We start from the raw sequence: 27,829 nt of genomic DNA, 5'->3' as shown, positions 1-27,829 counted from the left end.
TGAGTTACTCCACGAATCAAGGTGTGTGTGTGTGGAGGGGTAGAAGTAGGGATGGGAGGTTACACGCGTCATCGAGGGGCAGGACAGGCCAGACCAGGCGCAGCGGTTGCCTCGTCTAAAGGCGACGGCGTCAACTGTAGCAAAGCTCGTCACACGGCAAAAAGGAAGGGAGGGGGAAAGTAGGGAGTCGCACGCCCACGGACCAGGAAAGGGGCGCGTGGCGGCACTTGCATCATCCAGCAGCTCCGGCAAGTCAGCGTCGGCGGCTGCTGCTGCTGTTGTTGCTGGTAATCTGCACGTCACGCCGGCATCGGGCTCCACGTGGCCAGAAAAAGGGGGTGTGGCAGCAGCGACGGCCACCCGAGGCCTTGGCAATGGTTTGCAGCCAATAAATACTGGGTGTGCGGCGCCCACAGGACCGAGTCTGCTGCGGAACGACCGTCGACATGGCTGGGCCTTCGACGTCGTGTGGGTCTCTTGACAGGTACTTAACACTACATTCTTTGACTAGCCGCCATAATGAACGTGGGTCTCCTGACAGCTACTTAACACCACGCTAATTGGCAAGCCCGTGGGTGCCCGCTCTGCCGACAAAAAAAAAAAAGGCATAAAAGTGCATCGTTCACACATACTTTTGTTTAACGGGCCACAGTAGCTGTTGTAGGTCATAGTTCGTTGGCTCCTATCGTGGGGGAAGTGCGGGGAAGGGGGCAGTGCCTGTGTGGGCAAATCTCTCGGCAAACTCCGGCCTTGTTTAATGTTGACTGTGTCCAAGCAAAGACAGCTGTTTTCTCTGATGGCAAGAAAGCGCGCAGTCAGCTGTTCTCAACAACACGCCTAACAGTTTCGATGAAAATCGTTAACGAATTACCTGTAAGCTTTCGCAAACAAAACAAATATATACGTATAACTGTACCGTGCAATTTTAAAGATTTAGTTGTGACAACATTTATAGATAACCATTAGAAATACATGTCACAAACACACACACGCACATGTTTACCTAACCACAAACCTAATCATACCACACGCGCGAATGGGGGAGATATAGTGAGAAAACGATTTGTCGATGTTAAAATTACATCAGGGAATAAGTCTTTACATTGGTACACACACACAACCACTGTGGGGATGAGGTGAAAACAAACGAAGAGTTTAAAGCACAGACGGCAACGGGAGGGAGAGAAGGGAGGAGTCAGATAACAAAAGAAGCACGTGAAAAGAATTAAAACTACTTTGAAAGATGTGTAGGCGGGGCTTGAGCCTTGTTCAAAAACCTTTTCTTAATGTTTTCAAGCACGCAGAAAGGCGCTTAGACAGATCACAAAGCCGCAGTCGCATGTGCAGCGGACTATATCCTCCCTCGCGGCAGGACACGTGGGATTCCCTCTGTCAGCGGACATACCATCTCTCAGGGCTGCACCCAGCGACCCTTACTCCGGCGGTGCCAGACAACCAAACCTCCGAGATAACATCGTCGCCTTCAGTCCCTGTCGCCGCCGCACGCAGGGAGGCCACAGTTATGGGGGATCGAGGCGGACCTGCCAGGCACGACAAAGGTGCGAGAGCAAAGACAACAGACGGCACTAGCCGCTCTGTCCGGTGCAGTGGTGTAGCAGCACCAGTCGATGGTCGGCAATGCAGGTCCACAGCACACGCGAAGGACACAGCAAACTGTTGTGTGGGCACTGCTGGCCAGTGCAGACGAGACAACGAAGTGCAAGCAAGCAGTGGGAAGGAAGCAGCAGCCCTGGCCACCAACGCCTCCGCCTGGCAGGCCAGGTGCCTGACCTGGCTGTTGGTGTTCGTGATCACTACGTCCTTGTGCCGTGCCAGCGGCCTGAGCGAGGCCAAGGTCAAGACGTCGCACTGCTCCTACACGCTCGTCGTCAACGAGTTCGACGCTTCCAAGTGTCCCGCCATGCACCCTGATGTCATGGCCAGAGACAGCTCCTTCGACCAAGGCTACGCGCAGCACCCGTTCAAAATGGACTACCCACCCGGCGGCCGCGTCATGCACGATAAGCACGACAACGTCAACACCAATGGTAACGGGAACGTGGACGTGCTCGCAATGCACGTGCGGGAGCTGGACAAGCGTCTTGCGGAGGAGACGGTGCGCACCCACGAGCTCAACTCCACGCTGGCCCGTCAGGCGTCCACCCTGGCCGCCGCCGAGAAGCAGCTGTCCACCTACGCCGCCAACTTCACGGCCGTCTACCGCTCCATGATGTTTGTGCACCGGCAGCTGAAGCGGCAGCGCAAGATCAACAAGTCGCTGAGCAAGAAGGTCTCCAACATCCTGCTCGACGTCGTGGAGGTCAACAACGTGCTGACGCGCGCCCCCACCTCCTCCCACGACGGCGTCATCACCACCGCCAGCAAGAACTTCCAGGTGCAGAGCGTGCCCAAGGTCAGCTCGTGCCCGGGCATCACCAACAAGTCGACAACCTATAAAGGTGAGTCGTGAACGCATGCAACTTTTTCTATGCGACTGGCGCGCGCGTGCTTAAAGGTGTGTGCGACAAAGGAATTATTAGAATTCCACTTGTTCACTAAATATTTTTAAACTTGCTAGAATGAGAACAAACTCTGACATTAAAATATCCTTTCTCAAGCGATTTCCAGTATATGCATGTTACAAATAAGCAACTGAGAGAAAACTGTACAGCTAGAAGGCAAACATTTAAGGAATCCAACTATTTGGACGAAAAAATTGTAATAGCTGTAGAAAATTTTACATCCAGCACCTTTTACGAACAACTCCATTCAACTAAATATGACAGATGTAGGAACGTTTGACTTGATGAAGTATTTTCTTCTTTCCTGTGACAAACATTTCACTCACCCTGTGACATTTGTCGCACACAAAGCCAATTGCACCGTTAACATGCATGCAGACCGTGCTAAACACGCGACCCTTACCATTCAAACCGCCAGGGTAGCAAAAGGGTTGAATGTGTGCGAAGAAGTTGGAGGAGGTACGATGTGCTCTCCTTCCTCATCCTCCCACCCCTACCCACCTTAAAAAAACCCACCAAACTCCTTCCAACCTTTTCCAAAACTGAAAGTAACAAAACACGGTATTAAATTAGCATTTAACATTCAGGCATTTTTCTATTTTAACCCTCCGCCCACCCGCCACATGGACACTCCCTATGCCATTAGACTCAACGAGTGCCCCCGGTGCCTTTGAATCTTTACAACTCAGTCATTTGAATAACTTCTTCGACTTTTATTTTTAACACGATATGCAGTTCGCTGTTTCACGAAAACAAACTTTTAACACCGTTGAGGAAAAAAAAGTAGTCCACTAACATTTGGGTGGTAGGAGAATTATGTGTTTGAGGCAGCACTTATCTCCGGGTCAGCAGTTCTGAAATGACGGTGTCTTTCTCTCCTCCCTGCCAGCGTTAGGCAGGAGGGAAAAAAAAGAAATTCTAGTAAAATGATTCTACGAAAAGAATGGTACAGGGAGTGTCAGACGGGATAGGAAAGTGTCCGGATGTAAAATGCTAAGTTGAAAAAAATCGCAAAAGCGTTATCACAAAAGTGCTGAGTCAGGGATCAGTTTGCGGAACCTTAAACATCCTGATGCGGTGCCCTGCTTCCCACTGCCAACACAAACACACAAAACTCGTGCACGTTCTAGCACTTCTTCAATACAAAGACAAGAGACAAACAGCCCGTATGTTCGATAACACGCTCATTGAAATAAAATGTCGCGGACTTGACTTCAGACGCCAGATTTTTGAAGCTATAAATATCTTGCAGCCAGCAGCCAGTGAGGATGCTCTGATGTGCAAGCAGGAAGTCGTGCTAGACCGCAGTACAAAAATACTCACGGCCTGTTTACACAAGCCTTTTTTTTTTTTTGCGAGGCGCATATACAGGGGATGGGGTGGGGGCGAGGCTCTCAAGGGGCTAACTGCACGTACAAATGGGGTCCAACAGGAATTAGCGGCTAAGAGGATCAAGCCAACTACGTATAAAGTACAATTTCGTGTTGCGAATGCCATACACGGCAGGCGGTGCCAGTGAAGCTGGAAACCGAAATGGTAAGTGCGAGAGTATCGGCACGTGTAAGCGTGACGTCAAGAGAGAGACGTTGGACCCTCGCGCCTCAGCGGCATCCCGATCCATCATCCGTGGCGCCACCACTTGTCGCGCGGCAGTATCGATTCCGCGCCTACCGTCTCCACACGTTCGCCGCACACCTGTCAGCCACTGTTTCCGCTAAGTGTCGCATTCCTCCCCGGCTGAGGTGTGGTATTTCGGACAGTATCTAATCGCCTGAGAGTTTCCGAGAGCGAGAGGGGTAGACACAACAGACCTGAAATGAATCAGCGCCGCTTGATGAAGCAGCAGACACCCGCAAGCTGTCTCCTAGTCTTCCTGCTCGCCTTTCTCAGTCATACACAGTGTTAATACAGTCATCGACCAATAAAGAGGAGGGCTAAACGAAAGCAGTCTGCCAATAAAAACTGTAAAATGTTCGCTCATGAACTCTATTCCCTCCCCTCCATATGATATTGTCTGTAAAAGAAACGTTGGGATCTGAAGCAAAACTTAAGTCGAGGGTAATTAAATTTTCCTGGATATTTTCGCTTTTGAAAAAACTATGTTCTCCTCATCAGAATATCCAATGACAACAGTCAGCCTTTGATAAGAGCTAGTCATAAGCCTTCGTAATATTGTCTTACCAGACGACATATATTTGTCAAGAAACCTTTGGTGCCTAAACACGAACTGAAGTAAAACAAAATATTACCACAATGTAACAAAATACCTCACAAGAGTATAATAATTTTATCAAAAGTCGAGATCAATACATCTCTACAACATGGCATGCTTTTATTCACATAAGCGTTTGCTGTAAGTACTTAGAAGTGTTTAGAAATGCCTGTTAGCAAGGTGAACACACCTTTACACGTAAGCCTGAGTCAGTGTACACGTCCCAGTCACCCTGCACATCGTCCACAACATGCACGCACGCCTCTCTGTGCCACTCAAGTCCAGAGCAAGCATGCGAGGGAATTCAGGCGCTGATCTGTACTCTGGCACCGGTCCAGTCCAGTGCTGCATGGGATGTTAGATCATCATAGTCTTCTCAGCTGTTCTTGAGTAACACGAGACTGACGCAGCCCTAGTCCCCTGAATTACCCAAACATGTTCCAAGACAACAGGATGGCAACTGAAAAAGGGTTGGACTACATTTTTGACACGGTGAGTTGGCGATTTCCAGACAGACCGGACTTTCTAGAACTGTTTTGAAAAGTTCGCTCGTGACATTCTTCCCAAGGCACATCAGCATAAGAAAGCAACCGTCAACTAACAAATAAAAAGATAAAAAAAAAAGAGGCGCAGTCTAAGGGTTTCTTCCCTAAACTAGACAGGCGCCGTAGGCCATAAAGAACAAAGTGTCTACATTATATCTGCTTCCAGTTCAACTGCTGGTACAGACATCTACAGTCAGCAATTGATGCCAGACACCAAACAACGGCTGAAATGAAATCCTTTCGAAAGACTAAAACAAAACCAACATGATCGTCACGAACGGGTAAATATCAATCGCACGAGCACTGACGTCTTCTGTGGCAGTACTGTTCAACAGGAAGAAGACTTGTTCTAGGGCAGCTCAATAAGTAACATTCAAGCTTGATTCTAACCATTTGGTGAAGATCGGGCAAAGGGAAAATGGAGGTTTTACGCCCGAACCAGCAGCTAAAAGTACTTGCCGGCCGCTAAACAACTGCCACATGCTCACACAGAATGTGCCGAGAAGAGACCTCAATCTAGGAAACCCGACCCTGACTACGAGAGCCCTCCTACCCGACCTTCAGTGGCAAGCACTGAACCGTTGCATCACCGGACTGCCTTTGATTCTATGCAGTTATTCATATAGTATACTTAGATCACTCCCGCCTTCCAAGCCAAATGCTTTCTTATGTCTGCTTCTAGTGAATGCAATCTTCCCGCAGGGGAGAGAAATCATTAGTTCCGGTGCTGCTGAGGTGGAAAAAGTCACTTGCCGCGAACACCGCTTCACTGAACTCACATTTTTCAAAGAAAGTAATTTACATTTTCATCATTAACATTCCAGACTGTATCGTAATAATAATGTGAGTCTGGGAATTTGAAAAGGCGGTTAGCGCCGTTTCTCGCTCGTGCGCGCTGAATATTCCTAGATATGAATGGCAGAGGGGTGTTTGGATGTAAAAATGTTTTCTCAAACTGAGACAGTATATCCTACCGCCATTCACAGTCTCGCATGTGCGTGGGTGGATGGGTGCGTAGCATCCGTACCTCAGATAGCAGAGGGTGTGGTTTAGGAGATAAGGCAGAAGATGGCGATAAAGTAAGGGGCGACAAATGGAAGAGAAGGAAGGAGGAGAGTGATGGGGGTGGTGAGAAGCACTTAAAAGATGAAGCTGTCGGAGTTAACACCATTACACGCCTGTGTAATTAAGCAAGCCCCTGCAAGCTTTTCAAAACGGATTAAGCGCAGCAAGTTCCCTCCCTACCCGTCTCTCGCCGCCTTTCCGCTCCACTTGCTCTTGTTAAATTAACGTTATGCTTACTTAACCAGTTCAAGTATATTACCTCTTCAATAACACGTCATTACCAAGACTTTATAGGTAAATAAACAAACTCTTCACAAACTGAATTTACTGTTTAAAGAAGTACAGCAACTAGAAGAAACAAGCCTGCTCTCAAAACAAGGACGTGACAGGCATTAGACGACCAATTAAAAGTTTGGTTGCGATAAAGACACTTCGCGGTCCTAACTAATCCACTAATCACGATGTCGAAGGACCTGACAAAATACAACTTAGATAATGAAAGGGAAAAGGCCGGGTATTAAGCCGATGTACACGCACTTGTCTTGCGTCAACACAGCTGGCGCCTTAGGATGGCGAGAATGGTGGCGAGGTGACGGCGGACGAGTACTGTTTAGAGAAAAAGGATACATGTTTGTTGAGCTAGCTGCTATGTGGAGAATGTTGCGGCCAGCACCGCTTCACATTTATGCAAACTTTAGTCGAGGGGACGAAACTTCAGCGAATTTTCTCACGTTATTGCCCGCTATTTACTTTCCATTACAGACAATCCGCCCAGCGTTTAAAAAAAGTTTTCAAGGTTGTTTTTTCGTCGCCCACCCTCACCCCCACACGTGTCTATCCTGCCACACGCATTATCTCCCCTCCTGTTCAGTCGAAATAACTCTTACCATCCCACCCACTGTCAAGTCTGCAGCACACCTACTCTCTACTGCTGCAGCTCAAGGTGGTCACATGATCCACACCACGGTTACAGCAACGAGTTGGTAAATCTTGTGACAGCAGGGGGCGGGTGGTTTTAGCGGGGTGGGGGGAGGTCAGTGAAGGAGGGGTAAGCGGTAACGACTCAGACTGCCGAGCTCGCAGTTTCAGCGACCAGGTAAAAAAAAAAAGTTCCGCTTCCTTGTCGGGCGAAGGTCGTAGGGGTGCGGAGGTTGAGGGGACACACGCTGCAGGAATTCCTCCGGAGGATAGGAGGCAGAAAGTCTGTGGTATCTGCAAGGCCAAAAGATAGCACTCACATCGAAATGACTGTTTTGAATTAAGCCGATGTAGCAACACGTACCTAGTCATGACTCAAGCACTCCAGGAACCACCCAGCCCTCGCGGTGATGTGTCTGGGTCGGCCTGTACCAAAACAAAAAGGTAGTGTATGTGTGAGGGAGGAGTGGGCAAGTGCAGAGGCAGACAATGAAAGATGAATTCTCCCATCGTATTGTTTACCTTGCCTCTAATCCCTCGTCGCTGCATCTTCTTTCCCCACAAATCCCTCTCTGATTGCCGCAGGTTTGTAAAACTGCCCCGGCGGATTAATAAATTCACATTGTAACAAACTTCTTGTGTTCAAGAATTTTGCGTGCGACCCTCGCGCCAGCTGCACATGCAGTTCACGGCCAGGACAAGCAGCTTTCATCTGTTATCCTGTTTACACCAGCAAGCCCTTGCGGAGAATGCCACCCTTCACAGATGAGCCTTGTGTTGCAAGCAAGTTGTTTGCTCATTAAACAGTCACTTGTTCGTAGCTTTCCACATGGTGCAGATTAGTTACGATGATCGGACGTCCATTCCCAATGGATCCTTGCTTTAATTCGTTGCCATGAGAGCCCAGTAACCTGACACCAACGGATGAAACAAGTCCAGAAAGAAAGATTTCACTAGAGGATAAAACAGAGGTTGATGACAACAAAAGCTGGCTATATATCACAGATAAAAGCAAGCTCACTCGTCAAGGATTTCAGTACATTACTGTCGAATGCAGGTACGTTAACTGCAAAGATAACCGAACCCGGGACTGTAACAAGAGAAGCGATTGTTATACGTAGCTCTATAGTTCAGAAATTTGTCAATTCTTACCAGGAGTAATGCCATCTGTTAGGCGTTGTTATCAGTAGACTCCTAAAATGTATAAACTTAGCATTACTGTCTCTGACCTGTCAAAAATGAGAGTTTGCGCTTGCCTCGTAATATAATGTAGACATTCGTCGTTACTTCCCACAAGAACCACATCTTAGTTAATAAAAATAATTAGAACCTGCGAAATAGGCAGGACTGCAAAGGACTCCTATTCAGCAATGCCGGACTGGTATCTAGTCGATGCGCACATTCGCACGTTGCCGTAACTGGGAATGTCGGAGAAGAGATGCAGCATCCGCTAGGAGAAACCATGCAGTCGACAAATGTGAAGAAGTGGACTGGTCGTTACCTTCGCTACCACTCAAGAACGGCTAAGTGGCGATGCTTGTCAACTGCTGCGCCTAGCTGGTGGTCAATTAGTGCCTGTCAATAATAATGACGACGACGACGACGACGACGACGACTCTCTTAAAAACGACGGTAGAGGTACATACGCATGCGTTTTAGGAAACATCCCAGAAAGTGCGTACTGATTTTTGAGGTCAAGAAATTTTCTTTTAAGAGCAGCACCAAGACTTTTCAGCCTGTTTGTATGAGAAAGATATTATTTAAAACACTGATTAAGTCTATGCTTGATGAGGCGGAGTGGGAACTGGGGAAGAAATTGTATGGCAGCTGAGTTCCGTGTCCTTCACGCCAAAGTCTCTCCTCCCCAACCACCCCAACAACCTTCCTATTTGCTGCTATCTGATAGTCGTAAACTGTTGAAATTGCATTTGGCACTTGTTTTGGAATTTTACATCATAACATGATAGCCTTGTTTTCATAGGTTTTCATATCCCTCTAGAAAGGCCCAAGGCCATGCTGACACAAGGATTTAATTATACCCCTCCCCTCTCTCCCAGCTCCGTTTCTATTTTACAGACACAACATACACAAACACACATTCCCGGCTACGCATACAAACAAAAGACAACCACACAAACAAGGTACCGTAAACAAAGCCCCATAAGGTTTATTCGCCATAATTGCGAACACCCAAGACATTGGAGCAACAATCCTCGAAGACAGACCAATTCACCCCCAGAATTAATTCTGCGCACATGAGAATGATGTAACACCTGAAGAATGTGATCTAATTGAGTCCTGCGAATGCCTGAATATGCGAACCCAACGGCTGGAGCACGTGACGCATAGACACTCGCTCTGCAGACTCACTCCTATGACAGGCCTCGGCCACGTGCGCAAAATAGGCGCAAGACATAGCTCGGGCTGTATTAGTATTCATTCATTTGTCTTCCGCCCTCTTTTGAAATGACCAGCTAACAACTGCCAGAATGCTGCAGCCAGGCTCTGAAACAGCGCAGTAGGAAATGATGGTGAGAAGTTCTCCAGGCGTGTCGCCAACACACTCCATATATTAGACGGTCAAGGTGTAGGTGCACAGCAGTGCTGCTAGCTGCCACCTGGATTGCTAACGATTAGCTATCGGCTCAGACGCTCGTACCTGGGTGCGATGAGCAAATAACATTGACTTACATCTTAGAAAAATTGAGGGTTTCGTCTTTTGGGCTTGGTGAAGGTGAAGGTTCCGTCCTAAGATTGAACACAACACTGGACCACAAGGCCACAGGGCCTATCACCGAGTATCGACTGTGTAGCTACGCTAACAGAAAAGCAAAATACAAGCTGATAGTCATTCACACAACCGTCTCCGATACTACTGCCGAAAGTGAGACTGTGCAGAGAGCGTTAGCTTCTGCCAGAGCCTAAAACGGATCACAGACAATGATTCTGCACTATGATAACAGCACCACGGTCAGAGCTAAGCGTTAGCATAATGGTCAACTCCATGTCTGTCAACAGCGCCACGGTCATAGTTTAGCGTTAGCGTAATGGTCAACTCCATGTCTATCAACAGCACTACGGTCAGTGGTCAACTCCATGTCTATCAACAGCGCCACGGTCAGTAGCTAGCTGCAGCATGTTGGTCAAATCCAATGTGCCCATCAAATTATAGGAGGGTAGTAGTGGTATGAATACTGTGCTTTTTAGAAACGTCATCAAGTGAGCTAGCCTCTTCACACGAAAATGAAGCTTTGAAGAAGCTCTCTCTCCACCTTCCTCACGTGGTTGCTACGGTACTATTTCTCTGTCTTACTCGTTATCGGAAGCTGCGAGCATCCAGCTGGAACAGAAATTACACCTGTGCACGTGCCCAGCGAGATCTAACACGCCTAATGCTTTTCCGTGATAAAATATCGGCAGTTTCACGCCCAGTACTTGAACCGACAGTTGCAAGATCAAGGAACGACTGCACAGAGTGTCGACAGAGTGGGAGGAGAGGGAAGGGCGGAGTATGGGTCTGATCACACTGTGCGTACACGAGTGCGTTTGTGTGTCTGTGTCTGTGTGTGTGTCTGTGTGCAACACTAAGCTAAGCAATGTAAGCATCGCATTGGGTTTTTATTTTCTTTTTTGTTTTACCTATTAGTTTGATGATAACCAGGAAGTCAGGTTCCACGTCTGGCAAAGCTGAATAGATTCCCATGACCGCAGCCTAGTCTCATGTAATATGTCCCCGCACTTCATGACATCTTGGATTTCCGTGATAGGACATCTACAAGCCCGTTAGCCAAGGACGTAAACTTCTCTACGTAATCGTATTCATTCTTCTGCAGGGTCGGAAGTTCAAGGCTGTCGCCAAAGTTACCAGTGAGGGTGCGAAGCATCTGAATTCAGAAGAGCTGAACAAAAATCTTCAGTTTCTTGTCACGTTTGAATGTCAAGGCCAATCTTAAAAAGAAAAGGGAAAGTGGGGGACAAAGGCTTCCTCCAACACGTGTGCTGACTATCGCTGATGTAAGAGGACGAGAGTAGGAGAAATAAAAGGGGAAATAACTTTGCTGGAAAAAAATCTGTGAATGCGCCACGGTTTACTTAGTGAACGGCTGTACATAAAAAAAAAAAAAAAAGAAAAATCGCCAGAAGAGGCTGAAATATCAGCGCATGGCGAGGGTTTAGCCAAAACTTCTTTGAGTCTTCCTGATGCCATCTATTCTGGCCGTTCTCAAAGCTCGGTATTTTGACTTTTCGTAAGAGGCGCTGGCATTGCCACTTGTCTGTTTTGAAACCAAACATTTCACTCTTTGTCGCTACGCTTCTGAAAGTCGGCTTCTCTAAGTGATTCCCCCACCTACATGCTCGAGCTGGAACCAGGTTTTCTTGCTCTCACACATACATTTGCAACCGATTTGGCGCCAACTCTTGTTAAATGACTAAATTAATGTGAATTGTTCTTTGGCAAAAGATCAGCATCTGGTCATAACGGGTAATTGTCAGAGGGAATTTGAACATGAACTGTCCCTTGGATCTGATAAGAGAAAGTTTTTCTTCGTTTTTTGAGAAAGACAACTGGTGAGGTTGTTGACTTCTCTGTGTGAAGTATCGCAGAAGGGCTGCTGCCACTCACTCCTCTCGGAGGCCTCGTCTACCACAGCAAACGGCCATCAATTATTCTTTAATCTTGACGTACTAAGCAAATCAGTTTGGGTTGAAAAAAGTGGGAATAGCCTCATAATCTATGCGTTTAATTTATCTATAGTTAAAACAATTTTAGACTTCTACCCAGAAGAATTCAAATAACCGAAACACAGTGAAAAACAGTGCTTGTCATGTGAGAGAGAACTCAGGAAGATCAAGACAAATAGCTTAGTTTTTACTCTGTCTCTTTATATTATATATACTTTGGAACGCAAAGAGAGATGCCAGGCAAACGGATCCTAACAGGAGAGACATTTTCAAAATAGTAGGATGATCAGCGAAACGCCAGGCAGTTGGGGAAGCCGTTTGAAAAGGTTGCTGCAAATGTCACTGGTGACAGCAGGTATTGGCGCTCTGTGCGGGGCAGTCCGTTCCGCCGTCACTGACAACAACTACAGGTGCGCTCGGCTTTTCAAGTCAGATGTTTTCCTACACGCGGGCATTGCACACTTAAGACAGAAGTCGTTTTCCACGCATTCCCAGTTTGTTTTCCCGCGTGCTCCCTCTCGTGCCAACCAGAGGGCCACCTTCGACACTGCCAGCTTATTTTAATTCCGACACGACACTTCCGACAATCTCCACTTGCTGATCTCAGACATTATCCCACTGACACCTTTGGCCCCGACATGACACCCCCGACAATCGTCTTGTTCAGCTCCGACATGACCCTTCCGACAGATCGTTCAAATCGACATGACACAGCCGACACTCTGTTTAGCGCAGTCGGCAAGAGGGTGTCACCAGAGTGCTACACTGTGTCATTTTATCATTTGTATGATTCACAGACAGCGGTTTCCTAGTGTACGGGCAGCACAGACTAACACTTGTATTTCGATTCCCTATGATTGTAACCCACGCTTTTTCGGGAAATGTGTGTTCTATATCTCAGGCTTCGCGCGCTTTAAAAAAAAAAAAAAGCATTGCTGCCAACCTCAAGACTTTCCTTGCACTGAAAAAAAGCAAGTGGATGGGTGTGTGAGGTGAGTGGCGCACTCATTAAATGACCCGAATGAAATCTTAACTCGTCTCACTCCCTATCTCTCACGCCAGCACACATGTGGCGGAGGGCAGATCATACAGATCAGATTAGGGTCTTGAAGGACACTTTAAAAAAACTACATCTGTCAGTGCATACGCCGCTCAGGCTAATGGCATTATCAGTCCTTCAGAAGCTCTTTACGCACACGCGCGAGAGACATGCAGCAGTGGTCGTACACTCGGTAAGATTGGTGTTATCGGGACCAACATACGTGTCCATGTGACTACATCTATCGTATTTCTTCATTGAATCACAGCCTACCGCAGAGCGTAGACAGGTGAAAACAGCATCACTATTTCACTGTCTACATGTAGACAGATCTTGAAGACATGTGACAAAGATGGAGTTTTAGCGAATTGTCATCTTTATTTTACTTTGTTTTTAACGATTACAATGGCAACAGTAAAAAGGCCAGTGTGACTGGCTGCACGTCAACAGGTAGCACAGCAAGGGTCGAAAGTACCGCTGTGCCCAGGACACGGAAACACAGACTCCGGCACCAGATGGCAAATGGAACCATTTTTGTGCAGATGGATGACTGTAGCTTGGCACGTGTCGCTCATCTGACGGCAAATACCCAGAGTGCGAACTGAGGTAGCAGCCATGAGCCCGCGCTGTCCCCCAACTTTGCTCCAAACTTTCGCGTTTCCACGCACAACCCAAGCCACTGGACCAGAAGCCTTTTGAACACCACTTGAAGTCGTTGATGGGAGCCAACAGGCGACGTGATAATACCGACATGTCTGATTAATTCTGACCTATGCTATACGAGTTCAAACAGAAGGTGCAACCGCCGCAAACTGCAGACTACGCCTTTGGCCGCCAAAAATCGCAGGGAGTCCGTGAAAACCTTGAGATAGGACGACAAGTTTAACTCGCCTTCCTATTGCGAACAATAAGTATTAGAATGTCTACGAATTCTTCTGTTGACACATTCCGCCCCGCATGGGAATTTCTGCTAAGAAAACAGCAAGTGAATGCGCGGTGCTTGCACCTGGAAGGCATGCCTGCACTGGGTAGGGAAGGGACTGATTTCCGACGAATCATGTCTCAAAGGAAATGTTTGTCAGGTATCAACTTTCCCTGGCCCCACACCTCCGCCTTCCTTTGGCGTTTCCTGTCACGTGATGTGTCGGGTGGATGGGCCACGTCTTCCCGGCATGATATTTATCGCAAGAAGCCGATTAAACAAGGTTGTAGATGATGTACGCCGTACCTCGGTAGCCCAGTCTAAAAAGCAAGTATTCCTCGCCGTTTCGTGTTTCCAAACCATTCAGAGGACAGGTTTGTCCAGATAAAACGTAGATAAAGATAGTGTCTAGAACAACTCGGGTGAACAGCTGAGCAGGCTACGTATTCTTATGGCTTCCCTCCCTCTCCAGCAACCGCCACACCGCCTTTCACAAGTAACACACAGGTAAAGGTGACGGGGACACGTAGAAAAAAAAACCTTAATGTCCTCGGGTACAATGCAGCTGCTGTCAATTTCTGCACTCAGTTCACACAAGCTCAACAAAGTACGGGATCCAATGCGATTTGAATAAAAATAAGTTTCAGCTTTTGGCAGCTGCATGTCGTGTTTGGCAAAGAAAACAATTCTTGAATGTGGATTTTACGACCCATCCCGTAAAACCTGTTTATGAAAGTTGCTATGGCTATTTCATTTGACGTTAAGTCTTACATATGGACTGCAATAACTTCAAAGACAGGACTCTAGAAGCAAGAATGAAGATTGATTTATGCTGGAACAAACTGCACATTTCTGGAAAGTGTTTTGCAGTCTGTGGTATGCAACCAATGAAGATGGAGGTTCTTTGTTAAAAAAAAGTTTGCAATCACAACAGCATGATTGAGTCTGCACTGTGAGTCCTCCAAGCTTTTATTATAATCTAAATACTTGTTTTGCTAGCCCTTCAGCCAGTAAATCAATCATTCATTCATCATCATCCTCGTAATCATCATCACTATATGTAACGTGTAATGACTGCCTGCAGGCAATTTTTCAATTTCTGGAACGAACGAATGACTGTTACCTTATGTGTATATGCTTGTATTATATTGCAAGATGCTGTATTTTCTATTTCATGTATTTGTGAGACAAAATAAATGTTTAAAAAAAAAAAAAAGATTGAAACACCTGTAAGTCACCACACCTGACGGCACAGAACGGGCGACTAGGGAGCGCATAGGAGAGAGACTAGAAGACTAAAAGCTGACACGCAGCCACCAACACCTTCCTACCACATCTTGCACACTAGACCTGATGTGAAACCTTCAAGCCTATCCAAACACTATTGTTTGTAGAGCTATGCAGGGAAAAAAAGAGAAAGCAGAAAAAAAAGAAAAGATAGTAAGATAAACGCAAGTCAACCCACCTTCCCCGGTCATTTCAGGAGGTGAGGTTGGACAACCCACTAGAGCAGGGGTGGGCAATTAATTTTCCCAAGGGGCCGCATGAGAATTTGGGATGGTTTTAGAGGGCCGGACTAATATAGTTAACTCAGTTTTACCCAATACTGTATATATAGTATATATACTGGAGGGCGGGCCAGCGGGCGGGCCGGTCAGAGACAGGAGGCGGGCCGGATCCGGCCCGCGGGCCGGCCTTTGCCCAGGTCTGCACTAGAGTGTTTCTGTTTCTAATCTCTGTAATAGCACGACTTGTAAAAAATAACAGCTTTCTGGCTGGTGTTAGAACATGATGTCGGATGTTCTATGATAATAGGCGTCTTCGCGTCAAGTGTCAGCGGAGTTAAGATTTAAATGGACAGAAAAGTCAAGGATAACCTGGCTAATACAGACCGGTTTAAATACGAAACGTGTTCAAGAAATTATCGCACGAACATGGAAAGACAATGACAGAAACTAGTGTATAATTATTAATAATTTTAACATTTTACTTTTTTAACGGGAATTTAGTAAATAAACAAAATAAAAATCAGTTATTATTATGAGGGGGTTGGGACCTGCTGCCAGCTTTCTTAACTTTCTTGTCTGTTCTTGCACGAAATGCACGTGACTTAACGACAGTTAGCAGAGGCGTCACAGCAGTAAAATGCAGTTTTCTACGTCACTGGCGTCGGTTTAGGCCCAAGTCTACATCACTGGCATTAGCATGGGCACAAATCTGTATTGTGGGCAGTATTAATGGCCAAAGTCTATGTCACTGGCATTAGCAAACCAATCTACATCGTGCTTGTTGGCACAGGAACTAATATAACACAATAACAGTATTTCTCTGAGATACAGGCTTTCCTGCTGAAGCGCGTTATGAAAGGTGTATTTCAGTGAACATGATAACCTTCTTGAGACATCATGTGCCCTGTCTTCACCATTACCTCTGTCGGCATCTTATCGTCGAGTCTAGCGTGCGTCACATACTGTTTACTGGCATGAAGCTTTATGAGGAATGCAGCTGAAGCAGCTACAGGACACAAAATTGAATGAGACTTTAACACTGTTTTTCTCCTCTCTCCATCCACCCATCTTGTCCAACCTCATTCCTTTCTCCCAGCGCCAGGTCACTTTAGCCTGAGACGATCCTGCCAACAGAAACGAGCACACCTGCAATGCCTTTAAGCAAAGGCCACGTGTAACCCAATAAAACTGCGGCATGAAGCTTGTATGTCTTAATGAGGTCTTTGGGAAACATCCTTGTCCTTGCAGCGGTCGCGTTCATGTCACGTGGAACCGCACGACCGCTCATGTGGTCTCTCTCTTCATCGCGCGCGCGCACATACACACGCGCACAACCAACAACCACTTGTTGGAAGCTAATGTTGCTAAAATGCGCTGAAAAATTGTTGTAGACTTTATTGTTCAGTTTAAAGAAATCGAAAGTGTAGTTTTCAAGTGAACCTCCAGTGGGACAAACAATCAGCATAAAGTTCTTGCAAATGTGTGGCAATTTAAATTGTACAATTTAAATGCTCCACTTTATGTCTTTTCTTTTTTTTTTTTCCTTTCCTCTGCTGTTCGTCTTTGCATCAACCGATGAAATGGCGAAAGAATGTCTTCTTGTTGGCAGTATTTGTGCTGACATCCAACGATAAGCAACACACCGTTTTTGTGTGATGATCGCTTCAGACAACATCATTGCGAAATGAACTTCAGAAGCAAAGTCCTCGTTTTAAGCTGCATGCCTCTGTGGTTATAAACTTCCCAATCTCATCTTCTGAAGAAAAGCCTGTACCTATTTACGTGGACATGCATAAGATGTTTTGTCGATGGATACATAAACGACTTCATTTATTATGTATCCCCCACCTTTTTTTTTCGCAGTCTGTCTGCATCCGACTCAATTACTAGACGCTGTTCTCCACTCCTAAATAACCCAGTCTCCCATGTCTCTGGGTCCCTGACACCAAAGCAGCATTCGAAACACATGTTCAAGGAATCCTCTAACCTATAGTCTACGACCTCTCTAACCTTTCCTGGCAAAAGAAATAGCAATTCCTTTTGCACAGCTTCTCTGTTTCCAGAAGATGTAACGAAAAGTGCAAGGAATGAAAAGCTAAGGCTAAAGGTAGGCCACACGACAGACAGGACTGAAGGTAACACTTGAAGCTGTGAGGGAGAATATTCTGGACTGTCTGCCGAGACCTTTGTTAAGCCTCTGACAGACAGTTTTCCGTCTCGTCAAGCCCGTTCTTTGCCCAGTTTTGTAGGAATATAAGCTATTATAACTACCCACAATGAAAGAGGAAATGGACCACGAGAGGAAGAATGATGCGCAAAGATGGTGCGCGCTGACTCTGGCTGATGATGGTTGCTCATACAGTTATATTTCTTTGCCTCTTGCGATACTTGTATATACAACTCCCTTGTGTTCCCAACCTACAACGTACCGAGAACAAGAGGCAGCTGCTAGCAGAGTGTTAGAAGAAATATGTACACCGCATTTTGCTTTGCTTTGGAATGCATTCCTAGCTCCAAAGAAGAACAAGTTTGAATTATGTACGTTCGTACGTTTTTCTCATCTATTGGTATTTCAGGAAACTTACATTTTCTCTCTTCACTCTCTCTAACATTCACGCGCGCGCACGCGTGCCGGCACAGGTATATTCGGCAGTGGAAAGAATGGTTTAACATGGACAGGACGTAGCCTGACGCACAGCAGTTCAAACAATCAACGCAAGCGTAACTTGTTGCTGCAAGGAGACGCATGGATGTCGAATAACGCCCTCTCTGTAAACACAAAAAACAGGCAGGAGACAGGCGTATTGCTGATAACGAGGATTTATTTCCACTCTTTTGAATGAGTGTGGGATTCTCTCGGATGGATGCCCGGCAGCCTGACATTGAGAAGACAGACAGACATCAGCATGTGTGCATGAGTAGGAATTACATTTCGCGACTTTTCTTTTTCTTTACTCGTCTCTGACATCCCTCGGCAGTCTTGTTTCTAGAGGGAAAGTAAGACAAAAATATCGTTCTAACATGTGGGAATTTTTTTTCAACCGCTTTCAAATAGCACGCGTGTGCTTTAGGGGGACAGAGATAGAGAAGAGAGAAAAAAGAAGCAGATCGACAGCAAAGAAGTCGGGAAGTCTGACACAGCGGTTAGGAACAGGAAACGTATGCATTCCCATATACCTTCCACCCCATATAATACATATATATATATCCCTTAACCTGCCAAACGGTTTGCCAAACTCACTTCAAAAGCAAAACTGATATTAACATTCACTGAAATATAAGCAAATATATCTACACTAGTCGTGTGATTTATTTATTCATTCAGTTTTTTTTTATAGTTGTGTTCTACGTGTCGACCAAAAGAACAAAGAGGGTGGGGGTAACAGACAAGCAGGAACTACCGGAAATAGTACATGAAAATGATTTCCAGAAGATGTGTGGTTATTTCGTCCTCTCTGACAAAAACCACGAACTTGTATTACTGTACTGCTGGCAGACGATTTTTTCCAGTTAACTGCTAAAACTGCATTAGACGACAAAACTTCCGGTTTAGTCACATTTCAGATTAACTACTAAAACGAGGCATCAGACGACAAAGCTTCCGGTTTAGTCACATTCTTTGTTTAGGCTCGCCGAGACTAACAGCGGAGAACTTCGCAAGAGGCTAATCGTTGGTCTCGGCAGTAGACAGCAATCCACCCATACACGTCCGTGAACTAACTGACCAATAAAGGCCCTTTTTAACCACACAGAAAATTAACTCTGTTTGATCGAGTTTGGCAAACTTTTATATAGCCGTCATTGAAAGCTGCTAAGCTTGGTCAAGCATTCGCCCACATTGGTCCGGTTAAGAATAGTCTTTACAAAGGGAGAGACCCAGATGCCAGTCAAAAATTCGCTCACCTCATATCTGACTAAAAATTGAATGATACCATTGTACTAAGGTAGCTGTTGACAAGTCTGTTCTGTATACAAAACTGTTCTTGATGTGTGTGTGCGCGCGCGCGAGGTTTGTAAGCCTTGCCAAAGCTTGCTCGTGTCAATGTTATTGTTATTGCAAAGAGGCTGAAAGTGAAAAATCATTATTGCACTTTAAACCTCCCGCGCGAAGACTTTGGACAATAAACAGCTCATCGCAAGCACCGAGACGAATTTCCTTTTTCTGCGAGAGGATTAACTGGATGACATGCACGTGCTGGCGCGTGTATTTATAACCCAGACGCATACCGCCAATAACTTCCGCCTGCTGTTGAGGGCGCGGCCGCCGGCATGTGCATGTTGCACACAATAGCCTACAGCCCCAAGCCTGCACAAATACCTCAGCAAGTCGTTCCAGCCTCCCCGAACGACCTAGGCGGAGGGTGAGAGGAGGGTCTGTCTTGCATAGCACTGCGAGTTACGAGGTGCGAGCTGCGCTGCGACATCCCTCGGCCGGCAATAACCTGCGGCTTGCGTCGCTGCCGGTCGCCAGTTCAGTGCCTCGTCATCCTGCCTCCCCCTCTCCACCCCTACGGCTGGCTAGAACGATGAATGGACAATGAAACAGGAGAATAGGGTCAGGGGTACATGGATAGTCACATAATTTTACATTCACGAGGCAGGGCAGAGATGGATAATTTAGGGTAACATGAACTAAGACACCCGCGATAAAAAATAAAATGAGTACAAGTACATACTATACACTCAAAAGGAGACGAGCTTAACTATTGTAGTAGTTCAGATAGATATTAAAAGAGTGCTCAAGTTTTCTTGCTTACCAGTGTGAATGTGTTTTTGCGTCCGCGTTGCATGGAGCTAAGCACCCTTCTCAACCAGACAAAAGAAGAAAAATGTGATGAGGATCGACAAAACTGTGTATGAAGGTGAAAAACAAACAAACAAACAAACAAAAAATGGTCTGCTGCGAATACTCATGAAATTTGAAGTTTGTTTAAACTAGTCTGATAATGTATGCCAATACAATAGGACTTTAGAGGATGACATTCCAGCGCTTTGCCCGGTTATAAAGGGCGCGGAATAACACTGAGAATCAGAGACTAGGAAAAACGATTACTTAGTATCATGTATCCATCAGCATGAACAAACATTCTACCTTCACATTTTCTCATAATACATCTACCTACCCACCCGTCTGCGGACGGGCAGTTTATGTCGATGCCACAATGAATGTTGGACGGTTGAAAACCCGAAAAAAGAAGGATTAAAGAGCTCTTCGGTAATTAGATTTCACGAGAAATAGTTATTTTCGCACGACAAACTTTTGTTAAACAAAATACCAGTCTGCCCTTTTACATTTCAGAAGTTGAGAGCAAACAACATAATCCTCGACTTCCTGTCTCAAAGGGCACGCAACGTTTGCTCCCTCAGCCAGAGTAATTTAACACATCCAAGCTTGAGTAATAAGAAATTTATTCTAGCGTAATTAGTCCACAAACGTCAGCAGCTTTCTCGCTCAGTACACACCTCCGCGCACAAACACATAAACAAGCAAACATGCACCCACCCACTCCACACACACACCAATGCGTACTTCCTGACGGTTTTACGAGGAAGCAGAGTTCAAAGAAAAGCAAATGTTTAGCTTACAGCTTTGACTTCAGCCAAAGATCTGTGTATGTGCACTTACATATGTCACCGCTTAACTCCAGCACTCCACACGGCTTCAAGTTAGAAACGCTGTGTTCAAACATTAGTTTACAAACTACAGTGGAAAAAAATGTAAATTTCCCTGTTTGTAATTCATTACTCATCTCATTGTTCAAATCGTTTTCCACAACTTAACTGATCATATATATAACAAGACACCCCATGGAGAGATCAGCTCCTGAATTTCCTGACATATTTATTTCCACCTCGACGCGTCCAAAAGACAAAGCACTAAATCGCTTTAAATATAAGCATGGTAACTATCTACCCTTAAGAACAGTATATACATAGTTTGTTATGTGATGTTAAATTTGCTGCTGTGCAAGTATTCTTATTAATATAGTTTTGAATTTTGTTTATTTACAATTCTGGTGAAGAAAGAATAAGAACACCAAGAACCTTGGCCCATGTCGACACCAACCGCAAAAGAAGACAAAAACATGCTGACGTCGTCGTGCAAGCAATACGAAACAAGGAAAAGCAATTAGGAAGTTTCTGAAAGTAAACAAGTGTAATTTTAAACCAATGACAAAAAAAAAAAAAGAAAATAACAGCCCCCAAATAACAGCTTCACTTCTGTACATGTTTCAGACTGTGCCGAAGTGTTTGAAGGTGGTCACAAGTTCAGCGGTGTTTATTATGTCAAGCCCAGCACGGCTGCTTGTCCCATACCCGTCTGGTGTGACATGGACACTCCACCCGGAGGGTGGCTAGTCTTCCAGCGAAGGCAGGACGGCTCCGTCAGCTTCAAGCACGACTGGCAAGGCTACCGCGACGGCTTCGGTAACGTGGCCGGCGAACACTGGCTGGGCAACGACAACATCTTCCTCATTTCCAACCAGGTGACGACCTCGTGCTCTGGATTCTTCGGGCACCGACTTTGCTTTTTACAGGCGTTTGTGTACTTTAGCCACGACTTTTTGGACAGGTTTTTTCTTTACATGTTTGTGCTTAAAATATATAAAAATAGTTTTAAAATATATAATTTAAAATCCTGTGTGAAAGTTACATCTTTTACTTCTCGATGTTTTAAACGAGAGATGATACCGTGTTCACTTGTGTGATGTTTCGCCGTCGTTATAAGGACGTCACAGGAGAGTTGGCCATTAAAGCCGAACGTCTGCACACGCTTGGATAAATATTTAACTATCCTCCAATATCTCAGCCGTTTAGACACACATAATATGTTCAGAAAAGCTATTATGCAGTATTAAATAACACAAAAATGAAGCAAACGTGAGGCTGTGCCTTTAAGGAGGAAAATAATTTTTGCATATTTTAGCATATATCTACGCGAATATGTATCATATTGCACCTCAGGCGGTAAGGAGGAAAGATCTCTCGTTTTAAAGCCAACGCGATATGGGTTAAATGAAGCTTTTCAACTACTATGCCTATCTTCCCTTATTCACGGAAATATTTATAATGCTCCCATGGCGTTGGAATTTCTGCTGCTCCCTAGATCAAACATTTTTTCCATAAAAAGAGCTTAGGCCGTAATAAACCGCATTAAATTTGTGTGTGAGAGCTTTTAAGTGTCGATTTGATCGTTGGAAGTACGCACCAGCTATCTGTGCCCAGACATATAGATAATAATAAAAAGTCTGTTACATAAATGTCCTTGGGTGAAGTAACATAAACTTTTAGCAGATAAAGGGTCGGGGAAACATTTTCCCAGGAGGATAACATCCTTGTTTTGTAAATTTGCTGAAGACAGATGGAAAAACCCGTGCACCTCGTTCTCTTACTATAACCGGCAAAAACATCAAAATCGAGGATTTTTTAAAGAAGTAATTACAGACACGACGGAAACTACGTTATAATGTAAGAGTGGCAGTTAAGAGTAGCTAATCAATTTAACAATAAATTTTGTTCTATGCGACTTTAGCGCTGCAAGCTACGAAAGTGAAAGTTAAAAGATTTTCCTTTACGTGAAGAGTTCTGAGACCACGCGATGACACTTCATATTATATGATTATGCGTGTGAATAGATTTCTACAACTAACAGAAATATGTCTGTCTAGCCATCTAAATTAGTAAACTTACCCGAAATAAGGAATAGGAGCTTAATAATGGAAACAAACGAGACCTATACATCATCAGCACTTGAAAGTGCCTATAATGTCTCTCCCTTCCAGTTTTATAGTAAATTTCCCTGCTAAGAAGTTATGAAGGCAGAACATTTTAAAGCTGATACTTTGCTGGTTTCTAGGACTACTACAAGCTGCGTGTGGACCTATGGGATTTCACGGGCAATCGCGTGCACGCCATGTACACAACGTTCCAGGTGGCGGGCGAGCGGGACAAGTACCGGCTGACGATCAACGGTTACTCGGGTAGTGCGCAGGACTCGTTGTACCAGCACAACCGCATGCAGTTCTCCACCCCTGACAGCGACAACGACGGCCGACGGGACGCCAGCTGCGCCACCGAGTGGGAGGCCGGCTGGTGGTTCAACAACTGCTGGTACGCCCTCCTCAACGGCCCATACTACAACCGCTCCGACGTCAGCTTCCGGGGCATCGCCTGGAACAACTGGAAGCGGGAGCAGCTGCGGAGGACGGAGATGAAGATGCGGCCGTCGGAGACGCGAGACAGTCCCGCCAACTGAGCGGCGCGTGCGTCCTGTACACGTGAGTCGCCGACGCACAACCTCTATGCCAAGATGCTCGATTCTCCAGTGTCGCACTGTCTCACCTGTGACTGTCAGTCTACTGTGGTGTCAACCTACCTGTGAACTCTGCGACACTAGAGAGTGAGACAATCAAAGGACAGTTTTCACAAGCTGCGAGTATTTGCAGTAAGGAAATACCGTTCGAAAGGAAATACCAGTGGCTCCTGCATCGGCTGTTTTCCTGCTTTTCTCATTACTTTCCTGTAATGAACCGTGACGACCAACCTCGCTTTGATTGTCTTGTGACCCATAGACAATCAAGGACGCAGGAAATATCAGCCGTTCAGAACCTTCAGTTACTAACAAGTGGTGCTATACTTTCAATGATAATTAAAACTTTCGCTGTTTTCGGTATGTTTGCTGTACTGTCCCCACTAGAATTGGTCTGTCCATCCCTAGTTATTGCTAACAGAGCAACAACTGTCACGTTGCTCATGCATGGATGTAAAAGAGGGGCTCAATATCTCGGGTTTAAACATCTGACCTATCACAACAAAATAATGGATTACAAGATTCTCTATCAGTTGTTATGAAATAATAAGCTTGACATCCCATAAGAACAACACAGATCCGTGATGCTGAATCAAAAACGTCTATCATTTTTATTTTCTATATGTATGTGTTTATTTATTGGTTGGGGTTTTTTTTAACTACGTGGAACTAAAAATAAAATTTACTCGGAAAATAGAAAGTAATGACACCAGCAGAATAAAAGTAAGCAGAACACTAGGCAAGGAAAAGAAAGATATGCACCTTGGTAGGTTATGTCGACTAACTACCTTGACGAGGTACATAAACATAGGGAAAAAAGAGTAACAACGCTAAAAAACAAAATACTGTTTTGCAATCCACAAGCAGAAAAAGCATGGGTTATTGAAATCGACTAAAAACGCTGCAAGCAGCAGAAATTGTGCAGCGTTGCAGTCAGAGGAGAGGATCCAGCTCCAGCAAAGACGTGAACTTTCAAGTTGGCAGCGTCTGCACACGATCCATTTTGGGGGCTCAAAACACACAGATCCCCTCCTGTGGCAGCAATCTGCCATTTTGCACAATCGGATCATTGCGGTGTGCAGCAATTTGTTTAACTTCTTCTCTAGCGTTTGTGATAATATTTCCAAAATTAGAATCCTATTTTCATATTTTTTTGGACCTTAACAGAAGGCTGACGAAAGAGGACAAAGAGTTATGAAAACAAGTAACTCGATGTATAAGCCTCAGAAAAATAGTTAAAATATTTAAAACTTTATTCAGAATTGTTTCTGAAAAAGTGACATAGCTTTTCAACATATGAGGTAAAAATGAACAATTAAGCTTAATGATGATTCTCAGACAACTTTCATTTTCTCCCACCCTCTAAGGGTCAATACAGTAATACCACTCTCAGAAATGTAGTAGAAAGTGTAACTTCCACATTACAAGTGGTGTTTTCAGGGTGGATATTGCAGCCCTCTTTCTCTCCTCTCCCTCCCTCATTATTTTCCCGCCCCTTATCCGTAGTCTCAACGTCATCACCGGAAATGCAACTGCTGAATGTTGTGTGAGGTGAGTGGCGGGTATTGACATGTGTGCCTTCTGCTCTGCGAGAGTATCGCATGACAAGCTCCAGTGTCGTAGAGCAGTCAGCAACTTCTCACATACTATGCACTCTGACACCAGACACCCGCGCACTCACAGCTTTAGGACAAACTGCTTTTTGAAGAGACTGCAGAAACGCAAATCTTGACGCAAGCTGTCGACATTTTGTTGTTGTTGTTTTGTTTTTGTTTTTTTTTTTTTTTAAAAACCGCTGCTTGTGCAAGTTGTACCGCGACTAGCAAGCGGTTCTGTTGTGGTGGAGGTATGGAGTCGGTCCATGTTTACGCCGCTAATGGCCTTGCGTTTATTTTTCTTCAGTTTTAGTAATCCTAATAAATACAAACCTGATGTACTCCATGTACGCAACACAGTCACCTTAAAGCTTATCAATTTTAGCAGTGCTCACATTTTTTGTTGTTTTTTAAGATAACACTGTCCTAAAAATGGAAACTGTTGCCCTTTTCTCCCCTTTCGGACCGGTATTTTTTTCTGCATTCTCTCTTGTAAATGGATATCTTTGAGGTGCTAAATAAAGTCCCCTACATTCTATCGTTATTTTTAAAAAAATTTGCCTTGTGGCAAAAGCAAAATCCCATAAACAAACAAAGCCAGACTGATAAAAATCAAGAGGAAAAACATGAAGGGAAAAAGGGAAAATAGAATCTGAGAGTACTGGCGTGGCGTCAGAAAGACTCTGTGAACGGAAATACCTGCTACCAAAAACAAAAAATAAAAAGGGGGTGAGTGGGGGTGGGAAGAAAAAGAAAGAAAGGATAAAATGGCCTAGAATTCAGACTGGAAAAGGAAACTGCGAGAACCGAGTTAAAATGTCTTGACTCTCGAATACTTCAAAAATACAAACATCAATCCCAGCATCTTTCCGAAGACAACATTTTCACCATGGCGGCCATCTTTCAGCAGTTTTCAACAAATTCTGCTTTGCCTTCTTGCCTTCCCCCATCCAAAGAAAAAAAAATTCTTGTATGATATATTTCCTAAGGCGAGGCTAGACATAAATACATGCACTTCTTTCTCTCAATCCTTCACACATGTGCTTAACAAAAGAACTGTCACTGTGATTGTCGTGGACTTAAATTCTCATTTGTTTAAAATGAAGCTTTCAATATAATCTTATTATTTTTCTGCGGAAAATCTACTATATACTTCGCATCTTAACCTATCCCTGCACAAAATCCTCCTCAGAACTTCATTGTCATTCCTTTCAAAAGTATTCATCACGTGACCTACGCGTGCTTTCTGTACAAACTCCTTTGCTGTTCCCTCTTCAGTTTTAGTCCTTCCTCGTGCCAATAACAATATGCTACGCTTTTAATGCATTCCTTCTTTTTCGTTGTAAATACGTATTTTCTTGTCTTCCATTTATATGCCTAATGGGAAAGACATTAACTAGGCTCTAAAACCAGCTGTATTATTAACTTAATTTCGATAGCGAAATAGTAGTGAATGTACTGAATGCCTGTTATTTCCATGCCACTACCATGTACGCAGTTTTGTACAAGACTGCAACCTCCCCAGATGTGTGACTGAAAGTGATGATCGTACGCTTTCGTATCTTTGTCTTGTGCTTCGCATCCAGTTGTTGCTGAACATTTCTGCCGCCAGACTATGCTGCCCTGCTACTCCACGTCCTGAGACGAGACAGAAGGAATAGCGAAGAGAGACACACAAGGCTAGCGATATGTGAGTGAGAATAACTCAAGGCAATCATCAAAACTACCACCAGATTTAGACTGTTAGAAAGGCCAAGATTTCTCTTTTGATTTCAGTGTCAGAGGTGTGAACTTCCCGAGAAGCATTTTCATATAGACATCTGGCCGGACAAAAACACCGCTTGCGAACCCGCTGAGTATAAATATGTGTAAAAGTATCTTTCAACACTTTTTTTTAGAAGAAAATAGAAAGAAACTTTTTACGTTTATAAAACACTTAGCACACTTAGACCGCCATCGAACTTTACAACTTTTTTGTGAACGTTAAAGCTTTTCTTGGAAAAATTGTAAGGTGGCACAAGGAAATAACGGGGCGGGGAGGAAGGATGTGAGCGACTGCAGAAACTTAAAAGTCTCTGGCGACTGTGAACTAGTCAGGTTGCTTTGCATCTTTCTTCTTCACTGTCACCAACAGAAAGGTAAAACAACGTGATGTAGTGAAATTCGGTGTGTCTTAGCAGAATGTGATAAAATCACATGGCATTGCAACATATTCGAGACAAGCACTCAAGGTAAAGCCATGTGATCTTCCGACAAAACAAGGAATTTATCAATCTACCTTTGATACCAATCAGTTCTGCGATATAAAATTGTGATATTTCAGCTTTTAAGAGTTTGCTCTCTTTTTGAGGATGTATTTTGCTTGGCACTATGTAATTAACGTGGAAAAAGCAGCGTTTATTATTAGCTCGTTTTTCAATATGCAAACATCGAAACTCGACATCATTTTCTGCGTTAAATGAAAAAAAAAAGCAGGGAAGAAGTAAATAAAGTTACCAGTACAGACTGA

At 44.7% G+C, this 27,829-nt stretch overlaps 2 protein-coding genes across 2 annotated transcripts in view; one reads left to right on the top strand and one right to left on the bottom strand.

The window, feature by feature from the left end:
- The window catches only part of LOC112576537 (protein disulfide-isomerase TMX3-like), a 67,756-nt gene that overhangs the window by 27,852 nt on the left and 12,075 nt on the right, over nt 1-27,829 (bottom strand). The gene's annotated exons all lie outside the window — the stretch shown is intronic.
- Nucleotides 73-27,829, top strand: LOC112576536 (fibrinogen C domain-containing protein 1-like). The gene is made up of 4 exons (XM_025259074.1): nt 73-484; nt 1,298-2,459; nt 21,652-21,902; nt 23,273-27,829. The coding sequence occupies exons 2-4, from the start codon at nt 1,340-1,342 to the stop codon at nt 23,669-23,671; spliced, it is 1,770 nt and encodes a 589-aa protein (XP_025114859.1). The 5' UTR covers nt 73-484; nt 1,298-1,339; the 3' UTR covers nt 23,672-27,829.

The sequence above is a fragment of the Pomacea canaliculata genome, linkage group LG12, assembly GCF_003073045.1.
Source record: "Pomacea canaliculata isolate SZHN2017 linkage group LG12, ASM307304v1, whole genome shotgun sequence".
Lineage (NCBI taxonomy): Eukaryota > Metazoa > Mollusca > Gastropoda > Architaenioglossa > Ampullariidae > Pomacea > Pomacea canaliculata.
Note: the sequence above shows the minus strand (reverse complement) of the source record. Positions and strands in the feature narration are given on the sequence as shown.

Bases quoted from the DNA above. Each gene is read 5' to 3' on its own strand.
- LOC112576536 (XM_025259074.1), top strand. From the start codon at position 1,340: ATGTGCAGCGGACTATATCCTCCCTCGCGGCAGGACACGTGGGATTCC. The intron at 2,460-21,651 runs GTGAGTCGTGAA...TACATGTTTCAG, and splicing joins CAAGTCGACAACCTATAAAG to ACTGTGCCGAAGTGTTTGAA. The intron at 21,903-23,272 runs GTGACGACCTCG...GCTGGTTTCTAG, and splicing joins TCTTCCTCATTTCCAACCAG to GACTACTACAAGCTGCGTGT.